Source organism: Papaver somniferum, chromosome 11 (genome assembly GCF_003573695.1).
Source record: "Papaver somniferum cultivar HN1 chromosome 11, ASM357369v1, whole genome shotgun sequence".
Classification (NCBI taxonomy): domain Eukaryota; kingdom Viridiplantae; phylum Streptophyta; class Magnoliopsida; order Ranunculales; family Papaveraceae; genus Papaver; species Papaver somniferum.
The window spans coordinates 41,218,381-41,237,652 of record NC_039368.1 but is presented as its reverse complement, the minus strand read 5'-3'; the positions used below and the strand labels follow the sequence as shown (position 1 = coordinate 41,237,652).

Here is a 19,272-nt window from a genome sequence, read left to right as displayed (position 1 = left end):
CTACCGAATGTAGATATTTTTGGAAAACCAGTTTGGGGTTTTTTCTCATCTTCGGCAGTAAACTAGTATCTTGGAACTACCGAATATACATATTTGGTACTCAGTGTGTTATATTCGTAGGTTTATTCTACAAATTATCTACCGAATCTGGGTAGTTCATGGCATTCAATGCATGCAATAATCGGTTTTTCTTGTTTACAAAAGCACACAAACGCATGCAAATCGAGTATTTGAGTTTCTTAACACAATACCTGTGTTTTACATGCATCGTTAGCTTCAATATCGGGCGATTCTCCATTTTCTTCCATGAAAGGGTCGTCTATGTTTTCCTCTCCACAAAAGTTTGGATCATTCAACATATACCCCAAATCGTCTTCTCTAAACGGTCGTGAACCCTCAACATTTTGTTCTTTGTCATGATTCTCACCTTCTTCTTCATATCCATCCATTTTTGTAGTGATAAAATGGGTTTTCTCTTTTTTTCCTTCACCTTCTTCTCTATAACTCTAACAACTCAAAAATGAAAAAGAAATGGAGAAAATGAAACACAAATCATTCTAATACTGCACCGACTACAATCGGAAGTCTGGGAAATATTTTGGCTTCCGATTGCAATCGGAGGATAACAATGTTATCATATCCTCCGAATATATAAGGGTAATTTCGCCATTACAAATTACGCGAGATAAGGGCTGGCTACATTTTTCCTTTGGGTGACCTTTTTTGTTTTATTGTTGGCCCCTAAATCCTTTCGAGTGCCCCTAAAAACGCGAGGGTAAAGTAAGGGAAAAGGGAAAAATTTCTTCGGTTTTGTGATTAACAAAAAGAAATAGAAAAACTAAATAACTTTTTTTTTTAAATTGAATTATTAATAAAAAATAGTATTCAAAAAATTTATAATTGTTTTTTAAGAAAATATAAAATAAAGACATTACTTATCATTACAAAATATCACGGATAAGAACTTATTGATTTTACTACCTAGTGCCTCTATTTTGTCTGTATGCCTCAAAATTTGTGAGTATGCCTTGAAACAGTCTTCATTCTTTAACCAAAATAAAGAGAGAAGCAGAATAAATCGAAACGTTAAGATTCATAAACCGAGCCCAATGTACATGTACATATAAGAAAAAAAACACAATTATAAATTTAATTACATATCACCCATAGAAGAACATTGGCTTTGTGTCACCTTTTTATTATCTTTACCACAAAGAGTGAATTACCCTAGAATGCACAACCTTGAAGCTGTACATGAGAAGAATATAGAACAACTCAACTACATTCATCCGTTTAAGAATAAAAATACTTTCCCGTAAAGCTATTCTCTCAAATACTAAACTAAAATGAATAATTAAGATGCTTCAGATAACTATGCACAAATAATAGAGAAAAAAATGCAGAGACAAGAAGATGAAGCAAATTTCATATGAAAAATGCCATTAACCATATGCACTGATTGTGGCATTTCAGCTTGGGTCATCATTCTCAAGAGGATCAATTGCTTCTAATAATGGAATTTCTAACTCGTTGAAATATGCTCAGCACTTCGATGAGAAAACTGTTATTGGGGGTTCAAAATTTAACTTATGCATAAACTGCATAAATGTACATGTACATATGAAAATTAATAGGCACGAAACAACATTGTATGCCTGCCACCAAACCCCGTCAGAACCTCATATTTTCTCTGTGTATTCTTCTGGAGTGAAACCCTTCAGCACCCTTTCACTATTTATATAACCTGAGATGACTTGCCTCAAAAAAACGGCAAGATGTCACCCCTCTTTGTTTAGCCTCCCGCAATTTAACAAGACCCGTCTCTTCTTCTATGCCTCCTATTTTTTTATGACAATAGCAACTTCCAACCTGCTGGATACAGCTTTGAGACTAAAGCTATACAAAATTTCCAATACTCAAGGAAGCTGCAAAGCTTTTATTCCATTGCGCCAATTAATGAAAAAGAATTTCCTAGTATACAAGTAGGGGCAAAAGATGGAAAATGCCACCTGGTTAAAAGCCGAAACGATCTTCTTTCCCAATGTTTCCTCATTAGATAAAGCGCCAAATGGAGTATATAAGTATCTTAGTAGAAATAACTCTGAAGTTATACCGCATCTAATGTGTTCCCTTTGCCGGCTCACTTATGTCTGTTATCTGATGGACCCCAACCGAGAATTCCTGGAGCGGCACTTGGTTCCCTTGACCTAATGTTTTCCAATGGAGGTTGTTTATAGGGAGAATGCAAATCTCCATCATTTCTTCTTCTTCGCTTCCATGCTTCTGACTTCGCACTTTCCTGGTCTCGATGAAATGATTCTGAAGCGCGGTGAGGTGGATGCTTCTGAAACCTTTTTGGATTTGGAATATTCTGGCCGTACGGAGGATACTGCATGGAACTATTATCTCTATCGTTTGGGTAGTGATCAGGTGCAGATCCATTTAGGTAGGATGGTCCCACACCTGCCTCAGACTGCTGCTCCTCCTTAAGTTTAGAATATATCTGCTGAAGCTTCTCCCCAGATAGGTTTGAAAAGGTGGAAACATAGTTCCATAGTCTTGTTATCATCCCTGCACAAGAAGAAAGAAAAGGAATATTTATTTCCAGTAAGTCGCACTTAAAAAATCAAAAGTGAAAGATGGAACAAGCAAACGAAAAGAATTTCCTAGATCATCAAAAAAGCCTTACTAGATTGCTTGTTCAATTCGTGCTGCTGAACAATCTCGTCTACCTTTCTCCCAACAAGTTGTAGATAACTCCGAATCCTGGAAAGCACCTGGAAGAAATGAAAAGATGGCAATATAAACACTTGATCATGCAACGAAAAAGAGCGAGGAAAGCTGACACAACATCGAATATACCTTTTCCTTCGGTAGATTTGCACTTGTATGCTGCAACTTCTCCAAGCGTTTGAGGGTTCTCTCCACATCAATCATTACATCTGCACACCATTCCATCCAATTTTCTTCCTTAAATTGCTGATACAGTTCAGTATCTGACATTTCACCCTCCTCTTTGACAGCAGGTTCAACAGCCGCCTGTTTTAGCACTGGCTCTTTGTTTGCTCGGACATTTCGCTTACTAGGTTTAGATTTCATATCCTTAAAGCGAGCATTTGAGATTTTGAGCATGTTATCACCCTCATTTTTGGCGGCCTTCTGACTTGGTTTCGTTGCACTTTTACCACCAGCTGCTGCAAATTCCTGGTTGGTGTTTCGCATGAATCTCTAGTTAGAACATCCCCAATTCTAAGGCAGTATAAAACTTGAGTAACAACAGCATTTGACGACAACAACACACATAATCTCCTATTTATCAGCTCATGCCACAAGAACAAGATCTGCCATATAATCTTAGATGAGCTGGAACTATACAAAGTTCAGTCACTTCAGAAGCACTTCCCTGGAACTTCTCATATATCATATCACTAACAGCTATCTTGCATTTGTTACTAAAATACTTGGACTTGTAGGTGAGATTCAAACTTATATTACCTTACGCAGAAGTGCAGAAGCACGTTGATCCAAATTAGGAGCACGTGGTAAAAAGGTTTCACGTTGTGCAAGTTCTACTGGGGCAATTTTCCAAGTAAGACCAAGCTTTGAGTCTAATCTAATCTTTTCCCAGTTCCCAAAGCCATGGTAGTGTACACCAAGAAGCAACCTTGCGTCATCAACTAATGAAATATTCAACCAGAAAAAATTAAGGCGTCAAAAGATAGCAAAAATAATGTGCTTCAAGTTTTCAATACGAATATCAACACCTACTTTGATTCCAACCGCACCCTTTAGACCATTGTGGATCTCTAAAATGCATTAGCAGTCGGAATTGCGCAACTGGATCTTGATATCGTTTAATGCGCTTTGCTAGGAGCTGAAGTTCTTTTACACGATCTAGCAATTCGTTCGCTTTTACAGCAACACCAAAGAAATCCAGAAGCGTCCCCTGTATGGAAATAACATCAGTGGATGTGTAATGCTCTAACCTTAACTAACATCAGTAACCAAGATAAGATGCATGCTAGCAATATCTAACCTTGGTATCAAAGCTTCCTCCTTTTGTCGCTTCTTTACAACCATCAATTAAAGCTTCAAACAGCTCAACCTGTGCACGAGAAGGAGCTGCTCCAATAGCACCACCGACCTCGGCAACTATTAGGCTGATTTGGTTCTGATTCCCAAACTTCTTAACCTAAGATAAGAAAACAACCCAGCCAATCAATATCAAAGAGAAATGAACCACCCACATGCTTAAGATTAGTATTTTATACCGAAGGAAGAAACATAGCAGTAAATTCATCACCAAATCTTTCATCCGACACACTGATTATTTTATTTCAAATCACTGCTTCTAGACAATGAATAACGGAAACAAGGCCATACCGTGTTCGTCAATAAAGTCAGACCAATCAATAGAATGTAATTTACTATATATAATAACCGTAATTGTTATACCACCAACACTTCAAGCTTGCTATCATAAATAATTTCAAGTTTTACAGAGACTTGACTTGCATCCAATTGAAGCTACGGACACAGACAACATATCAATCCTATATGAAACAAAGTGCAGAATACAATGATGCCCAACAATCCAATAATGAGAACAGGTCGTATTGTTACTTTAGTCCAATTTTTGTGGATCTATAAAAACTTGGTGAATAGACATAAAATTAATATTAATACTACATAGAGAATATCTGAAAAACCGAAACTTTGAACCATATGAATGTGTTTCAAAGCATCTTTAAAAATGTGAGCGTGCCATTACGTCGGAATCTTTAGAATCTTGGATTCCTAATTAATGGAGTAACCTTCAAAGCTTCACTAAAAATCAGGAGATGGCCAACAGCCAAACTGCCCAAATATGGAGTCATGATGGAGCATGCCTTGTTTCCTCAAAGCCAAGAAATGGAATACATAGTGGTACTTATACAATGTGGCTAGTGCTTCTCTTCTAGTTTTTCTACTACTGCTAGGGGTTTTTGTTTGAATAATAACCAAATTATGTAAGTCACATGTTGATAATATATAAATGCAGTATTGTTTACCATGTACTAAGCTTCTTTAGTGTAATAAGATGAATGCGAACTAAAAATACGGTAAGGTTTAGCAATGAGTGTGACTTTTACCGCACGGACAAAAAGGCCAGCATCCTTCTTTGAAATGTTCCCATATGACCATGCCCTCACTTGAGCTACTGCCCCGTCAATCATAGGTGGAGTGTTTACAGCAATATCTCCTTTCCTGCGCTTTGGAACTCTACTATTAGATTCAACTTCTCTACCTTTCCTTTTTGTACTTTTATCTGGTTGATTAGCCTCCGCATAACTCTTGGTATTCCTTGCAGCACGAGGAGCTAGAGCATCCTAGCATACAACAAAAAAAAGATTAGTTTTTCTAAAGCAAACAACAGAAGAAGAAACCAGCAACAGGAATTTTCAAACATGGCATATATATATGAATAGAAGATAGGCATCATCAGCAAATTACCTCTGCCTGATCAACAGCTTCCGGTTGAATCCAACGGCTCCAGAAAGTTCCGTCATCCTCAGTACTACCGAAGTTCGCAACCTGATATAAAGAAAGGTTAACTCAAGAATGTTAAGACGAAACTAGTGCAGATATGCAGTCATAACCATAAAACTAAAAACATATGTCTGGAGGGTTAAGGAGCATTCTTGCCTTAAAAGCGCTTAATAACTCCCCCCCTTCTTCCGCTTCAGCTGCTTTAGATTCAACCTTCTCTGCTCTTGCAAGAATCTCGTCAATATCCATACTAAGAAGTCTTTTCTTGTTTTCTTCGTCATTGTTGTCTTCCTTAAATAGTTCCTCTGCTCCAAACCTTAAGATAGCTGAGAGTTCATTCTGCAATAAGTTTATAAAATTATACACACCAAAGTTGATTAACATACATGAATTGCAAAGAAAGAATCCATCTTTGAAATCATTGAAGCCCTTTGTAAGAAAAATAAAATATCCCAAAGATGTAAGGGGTTGCTAAGCAGTAACTGAGATGCAAAGAAGCTGCAAGTAAACCAAATATATCATAAGTTCTTACTTTATCAAACAAAGAACCTCCTTTCTTTGTTTCTTTCTTCTCAAGTCTACCTTCTGCATTTAGTTTTTGAATGACCAGATGATCAAGAACCTATAAAAAAAACAGGAACACAAGGCATATGTCAATGTAAATAAAACAGTCCCGAACATTTGACACAGATAAGGTGGCACAAAAGTTAAACTTCTCACTATTTCATCAAAACCACATGATTTGTTACCTATTAACCCAAATAAAAGAATTTTGAGAATCAACAGCAAATTAGATGCCTAAGTACATTTTTCACAAATCAATATTGGGTTAGAGGCTTTAGATTCATGTGCTCTTAGAATAATGATCACCCTATTGTGGGAAGGAGGAACATTTTCATGCAGCCACACTATGTTATCAAAGGCGCGCGAGTCGCCCAGGGGGCGCCTAGCAAAAAACGGCACCAAGACATGACCATTTTTTTTAGGCGAGGCGAGGCCCCCAGCGCCTAATACAACATGCCACATGCATAACTCTAAATGTCAAATTGCCATGTGTCAACCAAACAAAAGGTGGAAGTATGAACCATTTTCTTCTTAGCACGTTCCAGAATATCTTCCTCGACGCTTTTACTGGTCACAAACCGGTAAATATTTACAACTTCTCGTTGACCAATTCTATGAGCTCTACTCATAGCCTGAGTACAAAACAAAGAAGGAAGAATCAGTATGTCACACCTAAAGCTTTTTAAACACAACAAAAAGCCACCAAGTATGTCCACAAGCACAAAGATACAGATCATAAGAGATAACATTGTGTACCCTCCTATTTCACACCTGTAAATCATTTTGGGGATTCCAGTCTGAATCAAATATTATTACAGTATCTGCAGTAGCAAGATTGATGCCAAGACCACCAGCACGAGTTGACAGAAGGAAGCAAAAATCATAACTTCCGGGAGCATTAAAATGTTCCATTGCCTGATGACGAAGGTCCGCCCTAGTACTACCATCAAGTCGTTGAAATTGAAATCCTCTAAGTGATAAATAGTCTGCTAGTATATCCAACATCCTAACCATCTGCATAACATATCAGAAAGAAGATGTTGGTGGTATCCGGACGACATAAATCACATTTAGCAAAACAACTCATTCAGGTGTCAAAGATTAACTGTTTGAGTGTACTACGTAACCTGTTGATTTTAAATAATTTTCCTTCTATTTTTATTTTGATAGAACTATTTTTTCCATTAAATGAATATATAATTAAACTGCTATTCTATGAAAAGGTAAGGCAAATCGTTCCCCAACAAACCTGAGAAAATATTAAAACACGATGTTTCGTCTCACGCAAGCGTACTAACAACTTGTCAAGTATTACCAATTTCCCACTGCTTAAAATGGTCCGCTCAAGTTTGCTGCTTTCATTAATGCTTGTGTTCCCACCATATCCATGATCAGCACTTTCAAACAGAAAAGGATGATTGCAACACTTCTTCAACTCGACCACAATGTTTAACAGAGAAACCTGCAAAATCACATGAATGGTGTGTATCAGTTCTTGTTCTTCACAAAATATCAAGCTTTTTGTTCATATTTTATTTCTAACTTGAATTCTTTAGATACCATTCTATTCTTCGTGCAATATCACCTACACGCTAGGTTTATCAAGACATTAAGGCGACACCGAGGGTTTTTCGCTTGCAAGGCGATGCGTCACCTTGCAATTATATGATATTTACTGAGTAACCCTTGGTCTAAGTATAAATATTCACACAAAACTCAATATCAAAGAAAAGACTGCTGCCACTTCCTCCCTCGCTCTCTCTCTCTCTCTCTCTTACTTCTTCTTCATTTTTTCCCTTTTTCTTCTTTTCTATTCTTCTTTCTCTCTGCTTAGGATCTCAAAACACCTCCACTCTCAGTTTTGATATTTTTAAGCCCCAAAAGTGAAAGTATCAAACAGAGCTAAGAGGCACAAGCATCAAAGTCACCACAATTTTGACAAGCAAGAAGGCACGCCTTCATGGGCACCTCAGAACGTTTTTAAAAACATTGTTTATACATTATGTTCTGGGAACACCAAAAAGCATTGTCATAAAAAACCATTTACTGGGTAACTATACACAGAAACCCAAACCTTAAGAAATAACACAGTAACAGTAACTTTATCCTGTTTGAACTGCAAATATATTCAGGTCATTTTGCCTCAAAAACAGTCCTCACCTGATTTCCACGGACTCCTTTGTTCAAATCATGAAAGTTACGTTCCAAAATCCACTTATAATACCTTCATTAGCGTAATAAATGGAAAAGTCAGTAGTGATACAAAGACTTGCACCACATTGTAGAAAGTGAGTCTAGTGCTTACTGCTTCTGAAGAGGGGACATTTCAACCCGAAGAATACGTTCGAATTTTGGAGGCAAGGACTTCTCAACATCCTTAATAACTCTTCGCAGAATGTGCGGCCTCAGTTCCTTATGCAGATTTGCAAGCTAAAAAGAATAACAAAGACCAATTGCAAGGTCGAGAGGATATCAGATGGATCCGAAGAAACAGGAATCTGGTGGAAATTGAGTATCCATATAAGCAATAGCAAAGACATACCTCAAGTTCATTAAAAGAGCTCAGGTTCTTGTACTTCTCGGAAAACTCATCCTTGCTCTTGAACTTCACAGGGTCAAGGAAATGAAGCAAGGCCCTGCAGTTACCATAAAAAAAGAGATCCAGTGACTTTTGCTGTTTTATCCCTATAAAGAAATTCCTACCAAATGGATTATGCTCAGCAAGAGCAGTAGGACGATGCTGAAGAGAAATTATGGATTATGGTTAGCAAGAGCAGTAGGAAGATGCTGAAGGGAGACTAGAAATGAAAGACTTATTCATCAGCGTGTGTAATAACTAGTCTTATCCAACTTCAGTCCAGTCATTTTATCTTTAGTTCCTTTTCTTGGTGTTTAAATTCATCAATTATCCAAAGCTTCCTCTCCAACCAATGTAGAGAGTTCAGCAAATATTTAAGTCAGGTCAAAATAAGAAACATTTCATAGACATTTCATTTAATGTGCAGTGATGGCAATAAAGTAAAGATGTTTAAAATTTCTAGCTACCTACACAAGCAAGAACGTTGACAAGGTCTAGCCATTCTTATAGCATGTCGGAATGAAGATCACTGACGTTATTTGTGAGCTCCAGACTCGATTTAAGATTTTGCTATTCAAATTGATCATAACTAATAATTATAACATCAAAAAAATTGAACACTATTGTTATTTGACATTAGAGTAAGACAAATTGAACTTTTTAAAAAAATTCCATGGAAACTTAAAAATTGTCATCATTTCCCTCGAAATATTAACAACCTAACGATCAATGTTAAATTTCCTGTCTCCCTATTAAAAAAAACATTTTACGTTGTTTCTGACCACATCTAGACATTTTCTTATAGTTTCCTGTATAATTTCAGGAAAGTGAGCAAACTTGGTTATTTCAGCAACCATACCGCAAAGATAAAGCATCTATCAGTCAAGTTCAAATAAAGAAGAAGAAGACTCACCATAGTTCTTCGACACTGTTTTGTAAAGGAGTACCGGTGATCAGTAACTTGTTCTTGGTGCTAAATTCCTGTGAAGACGTAAAGTTGTATTACAAAGTTACCTTTACCAACAATATAGTTTATAACATGGACTAGACATAAAAATATTGGGGAAAAAAACAACATATACCGATAATGTTATATAAAGAGAAGCTTCACTATTTTTCAGCCTGTGTGCCTCATCAACCATAAGGTAGCTCCACTTAATTTTGGTCAATACAGCTTTGTCCTTCAAAACTACTTCATATGTTGTCAAAAGAGCATTGAATTTGATACTCCTGCCGCTTTTGTTATTTGTGTAAAATTCATGCTGCTCACAAACCTTCAATGGAAAAAAGACTATCAAATGAATCACATTCAAATAGCAAAAGCAATGACAGATCTGGTATTTCACTTTATCATAGTGATTGAAGTCATAATGCCGAAAAAAAGCTACCAATGAATAATACATCTATTCACACTGAAACAACAAGCGATTTCACCCCTCTACTTGTTTGAGTTCCTCTTTCACATTAAACTCCTAATGCCCAGTTCCGCACTATAGCAATACATTTGGTCTTGCGATTTTAGTACATGCATACCGATCTGTATAAAGTATAATGTTTATATAGTCGGAGACAATACTATGCACGTGATTTGATATACATGTATTTAACAACTACCGTGTAAAAGAAACATGAACCAGACAAAGCTAAGCTTCTTAAATACAATCAGATTGATGCACTGAATCCCGACTATATCATTGAAAACTTACATAACATAACTCACCTCTCGACTAGCACGATTTCCAACATATACAACAACGTTCATTTCAGGAAGCCACTTCTTAAATTCTTTTGCCCAGTTAGACATAGTTGACAACGGTACAACGACAAGAAATGGACCATGAATTTGTTGCGCATTCTGCAAATAGCATACAACTGTTTGTAAAAGATGTTCGAAAAATACAATCAGGATATTGATAGTGGAGTAAAACAAAAGGAGCAGCAAACCTGTAGAAATCCTAGCATTGAGACAGACTGAACAGTTTTACCAAGCCCCATTTCATCAGCCAGAATAACATTTGTATCATTTCTCCAACTGCGTTCGACCAAGCCATTGTTAGCACACCAACAATAAGAGACATGTCAGCCAATATAGATGAGCAAATATGTACTACTGAAGATAAACAGCGCAAAGAAAAAGTAGGTGGAGACCTATTAACAAGAAAATTCAACCCCTCAAGCTGATAATCGCGAAGTTTTCCTCCTTTCAGCCAGTCAGGTTGTTCATCCAGCTTCCTAAGACTATCTAAACCAACGATAATATTTCAAGATCAGCAAAAAGAAAATATTAGGTGGATTATGTAAAAAAATATGATATAATCATATATTAATCATAATGAAAAAGCAGCAATACCCAAAAATTACAGATTTTAACGTGTATTAGCAAAAGGTTACTCTACATATTAAAGCGTTATCCACATTTCCAGGTTTTACACTTATCCAGCATGCTGTTGCAAACTCGGACACAGGATTCTTCTTACATGATTGGTATCTATTGAAATTCAATCTTCATGAACCCTAAAGACCCCATCATTATCGTAAGCCGTCATCCAGGCCCACATACACGGGGTTGATCGAGGGAAACTCAACCATCTTTTATTAACAGCATTCCATGGTGAAGATCATCTTGGCAAAATTTTAACTCATAACTCCTTTAAACCAAGACAGAACCGTTAATATGATCGAAAATCTTCCTAAGCATGTATACATCAGTGTATAGTCGAATATAGTGCTGGAAAAAAGCTTATCTAACCATGGGGAAATGCGGTCCACTTGAAAACCTTTTATGTTATAGTTTTAAGTAGAATAAAAGTGTGTTGCAATAAGCTGATCCGCGCGACTTGTATGTTATTTATGCACATAAGCAATAGAAAGACTGACAATGAAGACACGCTAAAATTCTAGGGGACGTATACATTGGCCTATTTCCGCACCAGCCCAGATCCTAATTGATTGTGTGGTAAGAGTGTAAAAGCAGCTTAGTAATTTGAACTTGAAGCAGAGAGACATAAGACAACATGAAATGTACCTCTGCTTTTTTTCCTCTGGAAATCCACCATTTTTCCTTGGACGGTCATTGCAGCCTCCCTGGCCTTGTACTCATCAATGACATCCTGAGCAAAAGCAATATCTATGTCCCTTTCCCTGAAATGACATGACAACACATGAAGCAGGCAATGTTAAAATAGTTAGATAAGCAAAATGTAGGAAATAAAACTACTTTACCCGTATGGCCCATCAATATTATGAGAATCAATATAGATACATACCAGGTCGCTTCAGCATAGGATAGTCCCTGCCACTTGACCAGATACTCTGGAGTCACATCATCTGAACCACCTTTGATTCTATCAGCAAATATCCGTTCAACCTGGTAATTCCATTTTGATAAAAAGTCATAAACTTAGATAAGATGGTAACAGAACACTAGACACCAAAAAAGAGGGAGAAAAACAAACCTGACTGTATTGCTTGATAAGATCTAACTCCATTTCCTTGCCCACATCATGAACCTCGACCTAAATAACATAATAAATAAAAATGAGCGACGACTGTGCCAAAGTTTTACTTGTGCCACAAAGGAAACTTCATCTTATAAACAAACAACCCCACATCTATCTAAAAGCACTTTGCATGATCCAAAAAAAGAAAGGAAGGAAGAAGATAAAAATCTGAAAAAAATACAATAAAAGAGGTCACGATCAATAGAGAAGAAAAGGTGAATATGTGTATAATATTATAATATATTAGGGACACACCAAGTTCAAATGTTCGCACCTTAATCCAACCTTAATACTGACAAATTGCGTCTCAAACCAAGAAACTAAATGAAGACACTCAACCATTAGAGATATCAACTACCAACCATAATAAGGTTACCGTAGCCACATTGGCTCATAATAAGGACAATCCACTAAATTTTTGCCATGTTAACACATGAAACATGCACGCCCACACTCGCGGATGCTTCAGTGGGTATTTGCACATAATAATGATAAATGATGTATGTATGGCCTCTGCATGCTTGCACAGATACACAAAATAGATTTAAGTTTTAAAATAGAATACATAAGCTAGATTTATTAATCTCTATAGATGTCACAGTTTAGATTTGAAGTACAAACCATAAAAATAACTCTAATTAACTACTGGGACAAAACAGAGGATTGTTAGTGACAAAATCCTAAAAAGGAGGGTTGTACGATCATTTAAGGGATGTGATCCTAAACAAACTAGTAACAGGGCATATAAAACCTACATTCAATGGGTAGGACAACAGATTGCACTGTACAATTTTTTAGAAGCTAGAATTTCTCAATAAAATATACAGATATACACACTACATGTATACGAACATGTATGGCGCTGTACATGATTCAGCAATATTGTAATTTTACACAGCTAACACTTAATGCCAGCAGACATACCCATACCATTGTTGCATAGCATTTGCGTGAATACACAATCCAAAAATAAAAAACCGAGATACATTTATCGATAATCTAAGAAAGCATAAGGCTCATCTAATAGCTTCCAAATTATGCAATTGGCAAACGACATACTACTTCTGCCATGAGAAACTGAGAAGCAGCCAAATCACTTATTACCTCTTCTCGAGACAGATTTATTCTATATCTCCTTTCCTCCTTCACTCTTTTGGTGTAGTTCACGACCTTTTTGAACCCACTAAGCTGCAGTAACATCAAGGTATAGCGACTTTAAACACTCAGAAAAGTAAAAAAGGAGGGTCGTACTACCACCCCCAAAGCCCATGGGGTTATAAATATAATTAAGGGGCGTCATCAATTTTCAAAGGCATTATATATATATATATATACAGAGAGAGAGAGAGAATGAATGCCTTACATTTTGGAGCTCTGAAAATGATTTCCACTGGCAGTGTAAATAAGACTGCCCCTTCCATTTTATAAAGAATTCTGTTTCATTCCAATCTGGTTCAGAGTCCAACAAGTGGCTCAATACAGATGGCTGGGTAGACTTATTGCTATTTAAAGCATCTTCAGCCATTCCCTTCGGTTGATGCCACAGTACCCTTTCAATATAATCACTGTCTTCCTCTTCAATATCTTCCTGAGAATGATGATTCAAAAAGACTATGTAAATTATGTAGTCAATAGGAACAAAATGAATAAAACATAAATCACGACATGAAAAACCATTATAAAATGAAATCTGTGAAGTGGACTCAACGAGAAGTGAAAAGTAATATCCTGCTGTAACAATATAGCTGTTGTGTATGGTTTCTAATGTTTATTGGTGATCAGCACATCCTATTCTAAGTCATATGCAACTCAAAAGTAAGTTAAAACCGATGGAACAGCAGAATTTCTCATAAATACACACAAGAAGTTCGAAGATTTGCCTCTACTAATTATCACCATAATTGAATGTTATCTTAAAATATTCAGTTTCACTTTCCTGTCATATGCCGCCAAAAACATTCTCAAGTATGTACGGACATTCCTATAAGAGAAAGAGGTCTCAGGTAGGAAGTCTTCCTGATGAAATAAGGAACTAGTGATATCTGATTTGTGACCTTTTAAGAAAGAATGTCTAAAGTAACATGAAGCCATTGATTATTAGATCCTACTACATATTGTTACATGGACTAATAACTAGTATATAGCTCTATCAGGAACTGTTACATTTATGCAGATAAGTTCATAGATCTAACGAACAAATACTTATGAGAGAAGGGAACAGTTGAGAGCCTTAAGAAACCATGGGCAAAACCATGTCGGAAAAAAAAGAAATAGATAGCTACAGAAAAGGTCACACCTTTAGGCCAGCCTTTTTTGCATTTCCATCCTCTATTTCTTCACTTTCTTCGCTTTCAGCATACGATACCTTCCGTGTTGACCGATTTGAACTGCGAACCTCACCATTTTGGCTTCTGGCATTTGCCGACACGGTTGATCGACCACCACCGGCCTTGCGAAAATTGGCAGCTGCCCTCCCCTTATTGGTTTTAAAGTCATCACCACTATCACTATCAGACTCCTTTGCAGATGAATCCTCAGCTTCCCAAAAGGTTTTCTTTCTCTTTGGACGAGTATTTGCGGAGACTGATTTATTTTCTCTGCCTTTTCTACTGCAGCCACCTTTATTCTGTCCTTTACGCCGAGATTTCCCATTATAATCCAAATCATCTTCATCTGAGATAAGTTCATCATCATGATCGTCATCCTCGTCAGAACCATCATCATCCCATCCCTTATCCTGTTATTATTAGAAAACAATTGCTGAGCATTAACTTAATACAAAATAATAAATCAGTGAAACACTAAGCTGGTGACTCATCTTATCTCTAATTCCACATACTACAAGCTAGTAATGTTTTGCAATAAAGAATAGAAAAACAATGATGGAAAAGTAAAATTAGCTCCAAGAACAAGTTATACAATGTAAAACATGTGCATGTATTAACCTTATTCCTCGTGTGGCTGTTCGTCAGCCCACCAAAATCGGGCTCAAAATCTACATCATCAGGATCATCTTCTGCATACAATAATAATAAAAACACATAAACGAAGCGAAATAAATTATATAAGAATTCAATGAAATTATTTCTTGCCATCATTGTGATTAGAAGAAAGTATTTACGAGAAAAGAAAGAAACTAGACAGCTGATTTCAGTGACAAACTTCAGTCATCATTCAGAGAGAAGTAGAGCATAAGTACCATCTTCCTCGTCATCATCATCTTCATCTTCATAATCATCATCTTCGTCGCCATATTGCTTGACCTTAGCAGCCTTAGAACCCCTAGGCATGTTGTTATTAACAGAGGTAGATCCAGACTGAGGCTTTGAACTAGAAGCGGTCGACCGATTCATTCCTCTATAATGCATAGAATCGCTTGGCTCTTCCCCATCCTGCTCATAATAATCATCAGACAGCATTTCTTCTGCAGGCACATCAGCCTGGCTCCTTTGGAGCTCATCCGCTTCAGCCTGTGCATCGTAATCTTCTGTCTGTAGCCTATCTTCCTCATCATTCAAATCATAGTTATCAAATCCATCCTCGCTTCTACAATTAGAACCCATGTTCTTCGAATCTCTTGCAGCTTCAGATCGTTCCTGAGGGCCCAGAGGTTGACAGTCCTTCCAAAACGAGGAACCCCATTTCCCAACCTGAGCTGTTCTCGTTTCAGACGGCCGAGAGTTTTCTATTCTCATAGAAGTTGTCTCATCTTCTATCCTACTTCCAACATCTTGCTCGCCCTCGCTCCCGGACCGATCATCTATATTTAGTTCAACATCCTGGTCACTGCCACTAGAACTTGTACCAGCATCTTCATTCCCTACTGAAACATGAGCTGGCTCAACATAGCAGTCCTCGCTTCTTTCATTATAATCGTTCTGTGAACTCATTCCATTAGAATAATTCCTGAACAAGGCCATCTTATTACATGGATCCTTTCAAATCTCTTTATATAGTAAGTACCTTCTGCAAACCCCAGAAACAGAATAATTAGCTTTCCATAATTACATGAGAACTGTTGAAAGCACCCTGCAAAGTAACTACAGTAACCAGAACTGAAAGTTCAAGCAGTTCAGTGAAAGTGATGGTTTTTGTTTTCTAGTTGACATTAAGCATAAACATGAGTATACACAAACTAATATGCATTCATAAATACCAGCATTTGAGGCTGACAATCACTAATAGCCAAAAGTAGATAGTGTTTATGATGTGAAACCAAATTGTTGCAGAAAATAGTTTGCGTTCCCACTGTTAACTGATTGAATAAGTTCAATTTAATGCATGAAGAGCTAAATTTAAAATATCAAACACGAATAACTAGTCTTCATAAGTATAAAGTTTGAACAGAGGAGTAGAGGGAAACCAAACATTTCTGAACCAATTTCAACATGTTATCCATAAAATAATCCAAATGAACAATAAGAACCTCTACAACAAAATCAAATAGAACCTAGAAAACATATAATTAACTCAATGCCAATAAAATTTGAAATGCACAGATCATAACTAGATATAACAGATCCATAAGCTCCACTACAAAAATCGAATAAATCAATCACAAAAACCCTATTAAACTCCCATCACCAAACCCTAAAACACAATTAAACCCTATATTGACCGTCATAAACCTTCAATCAATTACAATTTACACTGAAATGAACCGAATTGAATTGGAACAGAGCAGCTAAATGAAGAAACATAAACTCACCAAAGCAAATCGCAAATTAGATGAAAAACTTTTCAAATTCTCGATACGCGGCCTAATATTAGGTTTCGCTAATTAATACCATGCGAACCTTGAAATATGTTGAGGCCTCGAGAAGGAACCAAACAGAAGCAGAAAAAAAACTGAAGCGCCAAAGAGGAATGAAATAAACCGATTCTATTCTAATTCGCGGTTTTTTGAGTGGATTTTAGAGATTAGGTTACAGAATAGGTGTAATCAGGGATTGATTTTATGAAAATCGGAGAGTTATTGAAGAGTTATTGAACCATGGATTTGATTTCCTGGTCGATGAAGTCCATGAGAGAGAGAAAAAAAGAGAGAGGCTTCTACCAGCGAAAGAAAGAGAGAGAGGGGAAAAAAAGAGAGTAAATATATTTCGAGGTTTGGTTTTATTAACGAAATTAATTTTTCTCTTTGTATATACGTGTTTATAGAGACATTCTCTCTCTTGTTTTTAATCTAAACCGTTAAAAATTTGTATTAGATGGAAATTTTCGTTAAATTGATCACACGTGGAATGTTGGAATTTTAAGGGTTTCTTTTGGTGCGACGAGAGATATTGGGTTTTGTTAATGGCAGTTTTACCCTTTTGGGTTATCCCGATCAGTGAGTTTCGGACATTTGGCTCCGTATTGTACCTTATGGAGCCCACATCTCGGCCATCTGATTTCAAAAACATGGGGAAAAAAACTGTTGAGCCGCTGGAGAGGAAAATATAGTTTGCACCCTGAAGCTAGACGGAAGGAAAATATAAGATTTGTTGATTTCGTTATTTTCGCATTATCTCACACTTTTCGTGCTAATTTTTTATAAAAACCAAAAGTTTGAAGCTAATTTTTTGTGATATGTTCGTTATACAGGTTTTATATTCAAAATGAACAACCATCTACCACTTTGTAAATCCATTAAAAATTAATTATTGAAATTGGTAGAAGATGAGGTTTTGTAGAGGGATTTTGTTGAGCAATTGCATGTAAAGACAATACAAATAAGCATATCGACCTTATGTGTTTTATGTTAGGGTCAAACTAATTCACAAACTCTCAAGGATTCGATTGGGTTACACCATGAGAGTTTATGCCTGAATAAAATTCTATAGTCAAGCGTCCCGTGACAGCATAAATTTTTTGGGAATATCAAAGCTTATTGTTACTCTACGGTTGGTGATGATATGATTCTAATGAAGATAGATATGTATTTTGATTAAGTTAATCTTCGGTAACGACGAAGGATTCCATAATCATTTCTTCTTTTTATTATCTTTTTATAAACTAATAAATGAGTCCCCTCGATATTCGCTTTTGTGTCTTTTTAGCTAATTCGAATAACATCACAATTACACAGCTCCTCGGTGGGAACGACCCTTACTATTGTTATATTACTTGTTAGTATTAGTGGGAAGTAAGTGAAGTAATTAGTTGTGTAACAATTTGCATCAGTGACACGGCCCTGATATAGCTGCATCTATAAATTGTTTTGTGAGCCACCGCATCGATGATACGGTCTTATATAGTCGCATCTAACTTTCGCTCAATTTCTGAGTCATAATCATTATCGTGCTTACTCCTTCCATAAACCATAATCGCAAAATTGGAAATCCCGTTAGTGTATGAACCTCCTCCTAAACCAATTAGAACGAAATAAGGGTTATCAGCAGATACGCAGGAGAGTGAATATAATACCTTTTAAGTATATATGTTTTTACAAATTTAAACAGACTTCCAAAGCGAAAAAAGTAAAAGCAAGTGTTTGCGGGTAAAAATTGTTTACTGGTTTTTGGGTAAAAGTGGTGGAGTAGGAAAGTGCTCGATGAACCGAATCGTCTAAACCTTTAAACAACTGTATTGTACGAGAGTACTTTGAGTTCAAGAGACTAATCTGTAAGACTATGGCCTAAACCAAGAAATTGGTCATTCCAGATTCAATTCGGTCATAATGAAAGAGAATGGTCGATATGTAGGGAGGGAAGCTGAGAATGTGTGAAGATCAATGGAGATTGATCGATTGATGGTAATGTATTGAACTGATTTGAAGATGATTTCTCCATGTAATACCAAGAGATATCCTCTTTGTTTGATATGGTTGTTAGATGACTGATATCTGATGAGATAAATTTAGCTCTTGCTAATTTAAGTTCATATCAAAGGTTAACCTATTTATTGCAGAGGTATTAGCACATCGATCTCTTGTAAGTGGTGACGGTTGAAGATAGTGGAAGAATGGGGAATTGGGAAATAGTGTGTAAACCAGTTCCATTTTTTGGAAGACTTGGTTGATTGACCATCCACTATCCATTTACTCATTCAACTGTCAGCACGACTTACTCACATTTCTCATCTTGATGTGTTGCACATCACACTTAATGTAGGCCGCCT

At 36.6% G+C, this 19,272-nt stretch overlaps 1 protein-coding gene across 2 annotated transcripts; it reads right to left on the bottom strand.

Moving 5' to 3' along the window:
- Positions 1-1,414: 1,414 nt before the first annotated feature.
- LOC113322431 (protein CHROMATIN REMODELING 5-like) lies at positions 1,415-17,277 on the bottom strand. Of its 2 annotated transcripts, none has more exons than XM_026570508.1 (30): positions 16,880-17,277; positions 15,371-16,137; positions 15,117-15,187; positions 14,468-14,908; positions 13,535-13,759; positions 13,276-13,359; positions 12,127-12,186; positions 11,938-12,038; positions 11,697-11,812; positions 10,820-10,913; positions 10,616-10,703; positions 10,392-10,526; positions 9,754-9,945; positions 9,585-9,652; positions 8,636-8,729; positions 8,399-8,523; positions 8,254-8,317; positions 7,343-7,555; positions 6,865-7,107; positions 6,615-6,725; positions 6,062-6,151; positions 5,686-5,868; positions 5,494-5,574; positions 5,133-5,369; positions 4,037-4,192; positions 3,769-3,946; positions 3,496-3,677; positions 2,863-3,204; positions 2,690-2,777; positions 1,415-2,571 (listed from the first exon to the last, which is right to left on the bottom strand). In XM_026570508.1, exons 2-30 carry the CDS (start codon positions 16,089-16,091, stop codon positions 2,141-2,143), a joined length of 5,214 nt encoding a protein of 1,737 aa, XP_026426293.1. In that variant the 5' UTR covers positions 16,092-16,137; positions 16,880-17,277; the 3' UTR covers positions 1,415-2,140. The 2 variants fall into 2 exon arrangements, with proteins under 2 accessions (XP_026426293.1, XP_026426294.1); XM_026570509.1 differs by having other exon boundaries at positions 15,117-15,184.
- Positions 17,278-19,272: the final 1,995 nt, after the last annotated feature.

Excerpts from the sequence above, each read along its gene's own strand:
- LOC113322431 (XM_026570508.1), bottom strand. The coding sequence starts at position 16,091 with ATGGCCTTGTTCAGGAATTATTCTAATGGAATGAGTTCACAGAACGAT. Across the intron at positions 12,187-13,275 it reads TAAATCTGTCTCGAGAAGAG|GTCGAGGTTCATGATGTGGG; the intron begins GTAATAAGTGAT and ends TATGTTATTTAG. Across the intron at positions 3,678-3,768 it reads AGGGTGCGGTTGGAATCAAA|TTGATGACGCAAGGTTGCTT; the intron begins GTAGGTGTTGAT and ends ATATTTCATTAG.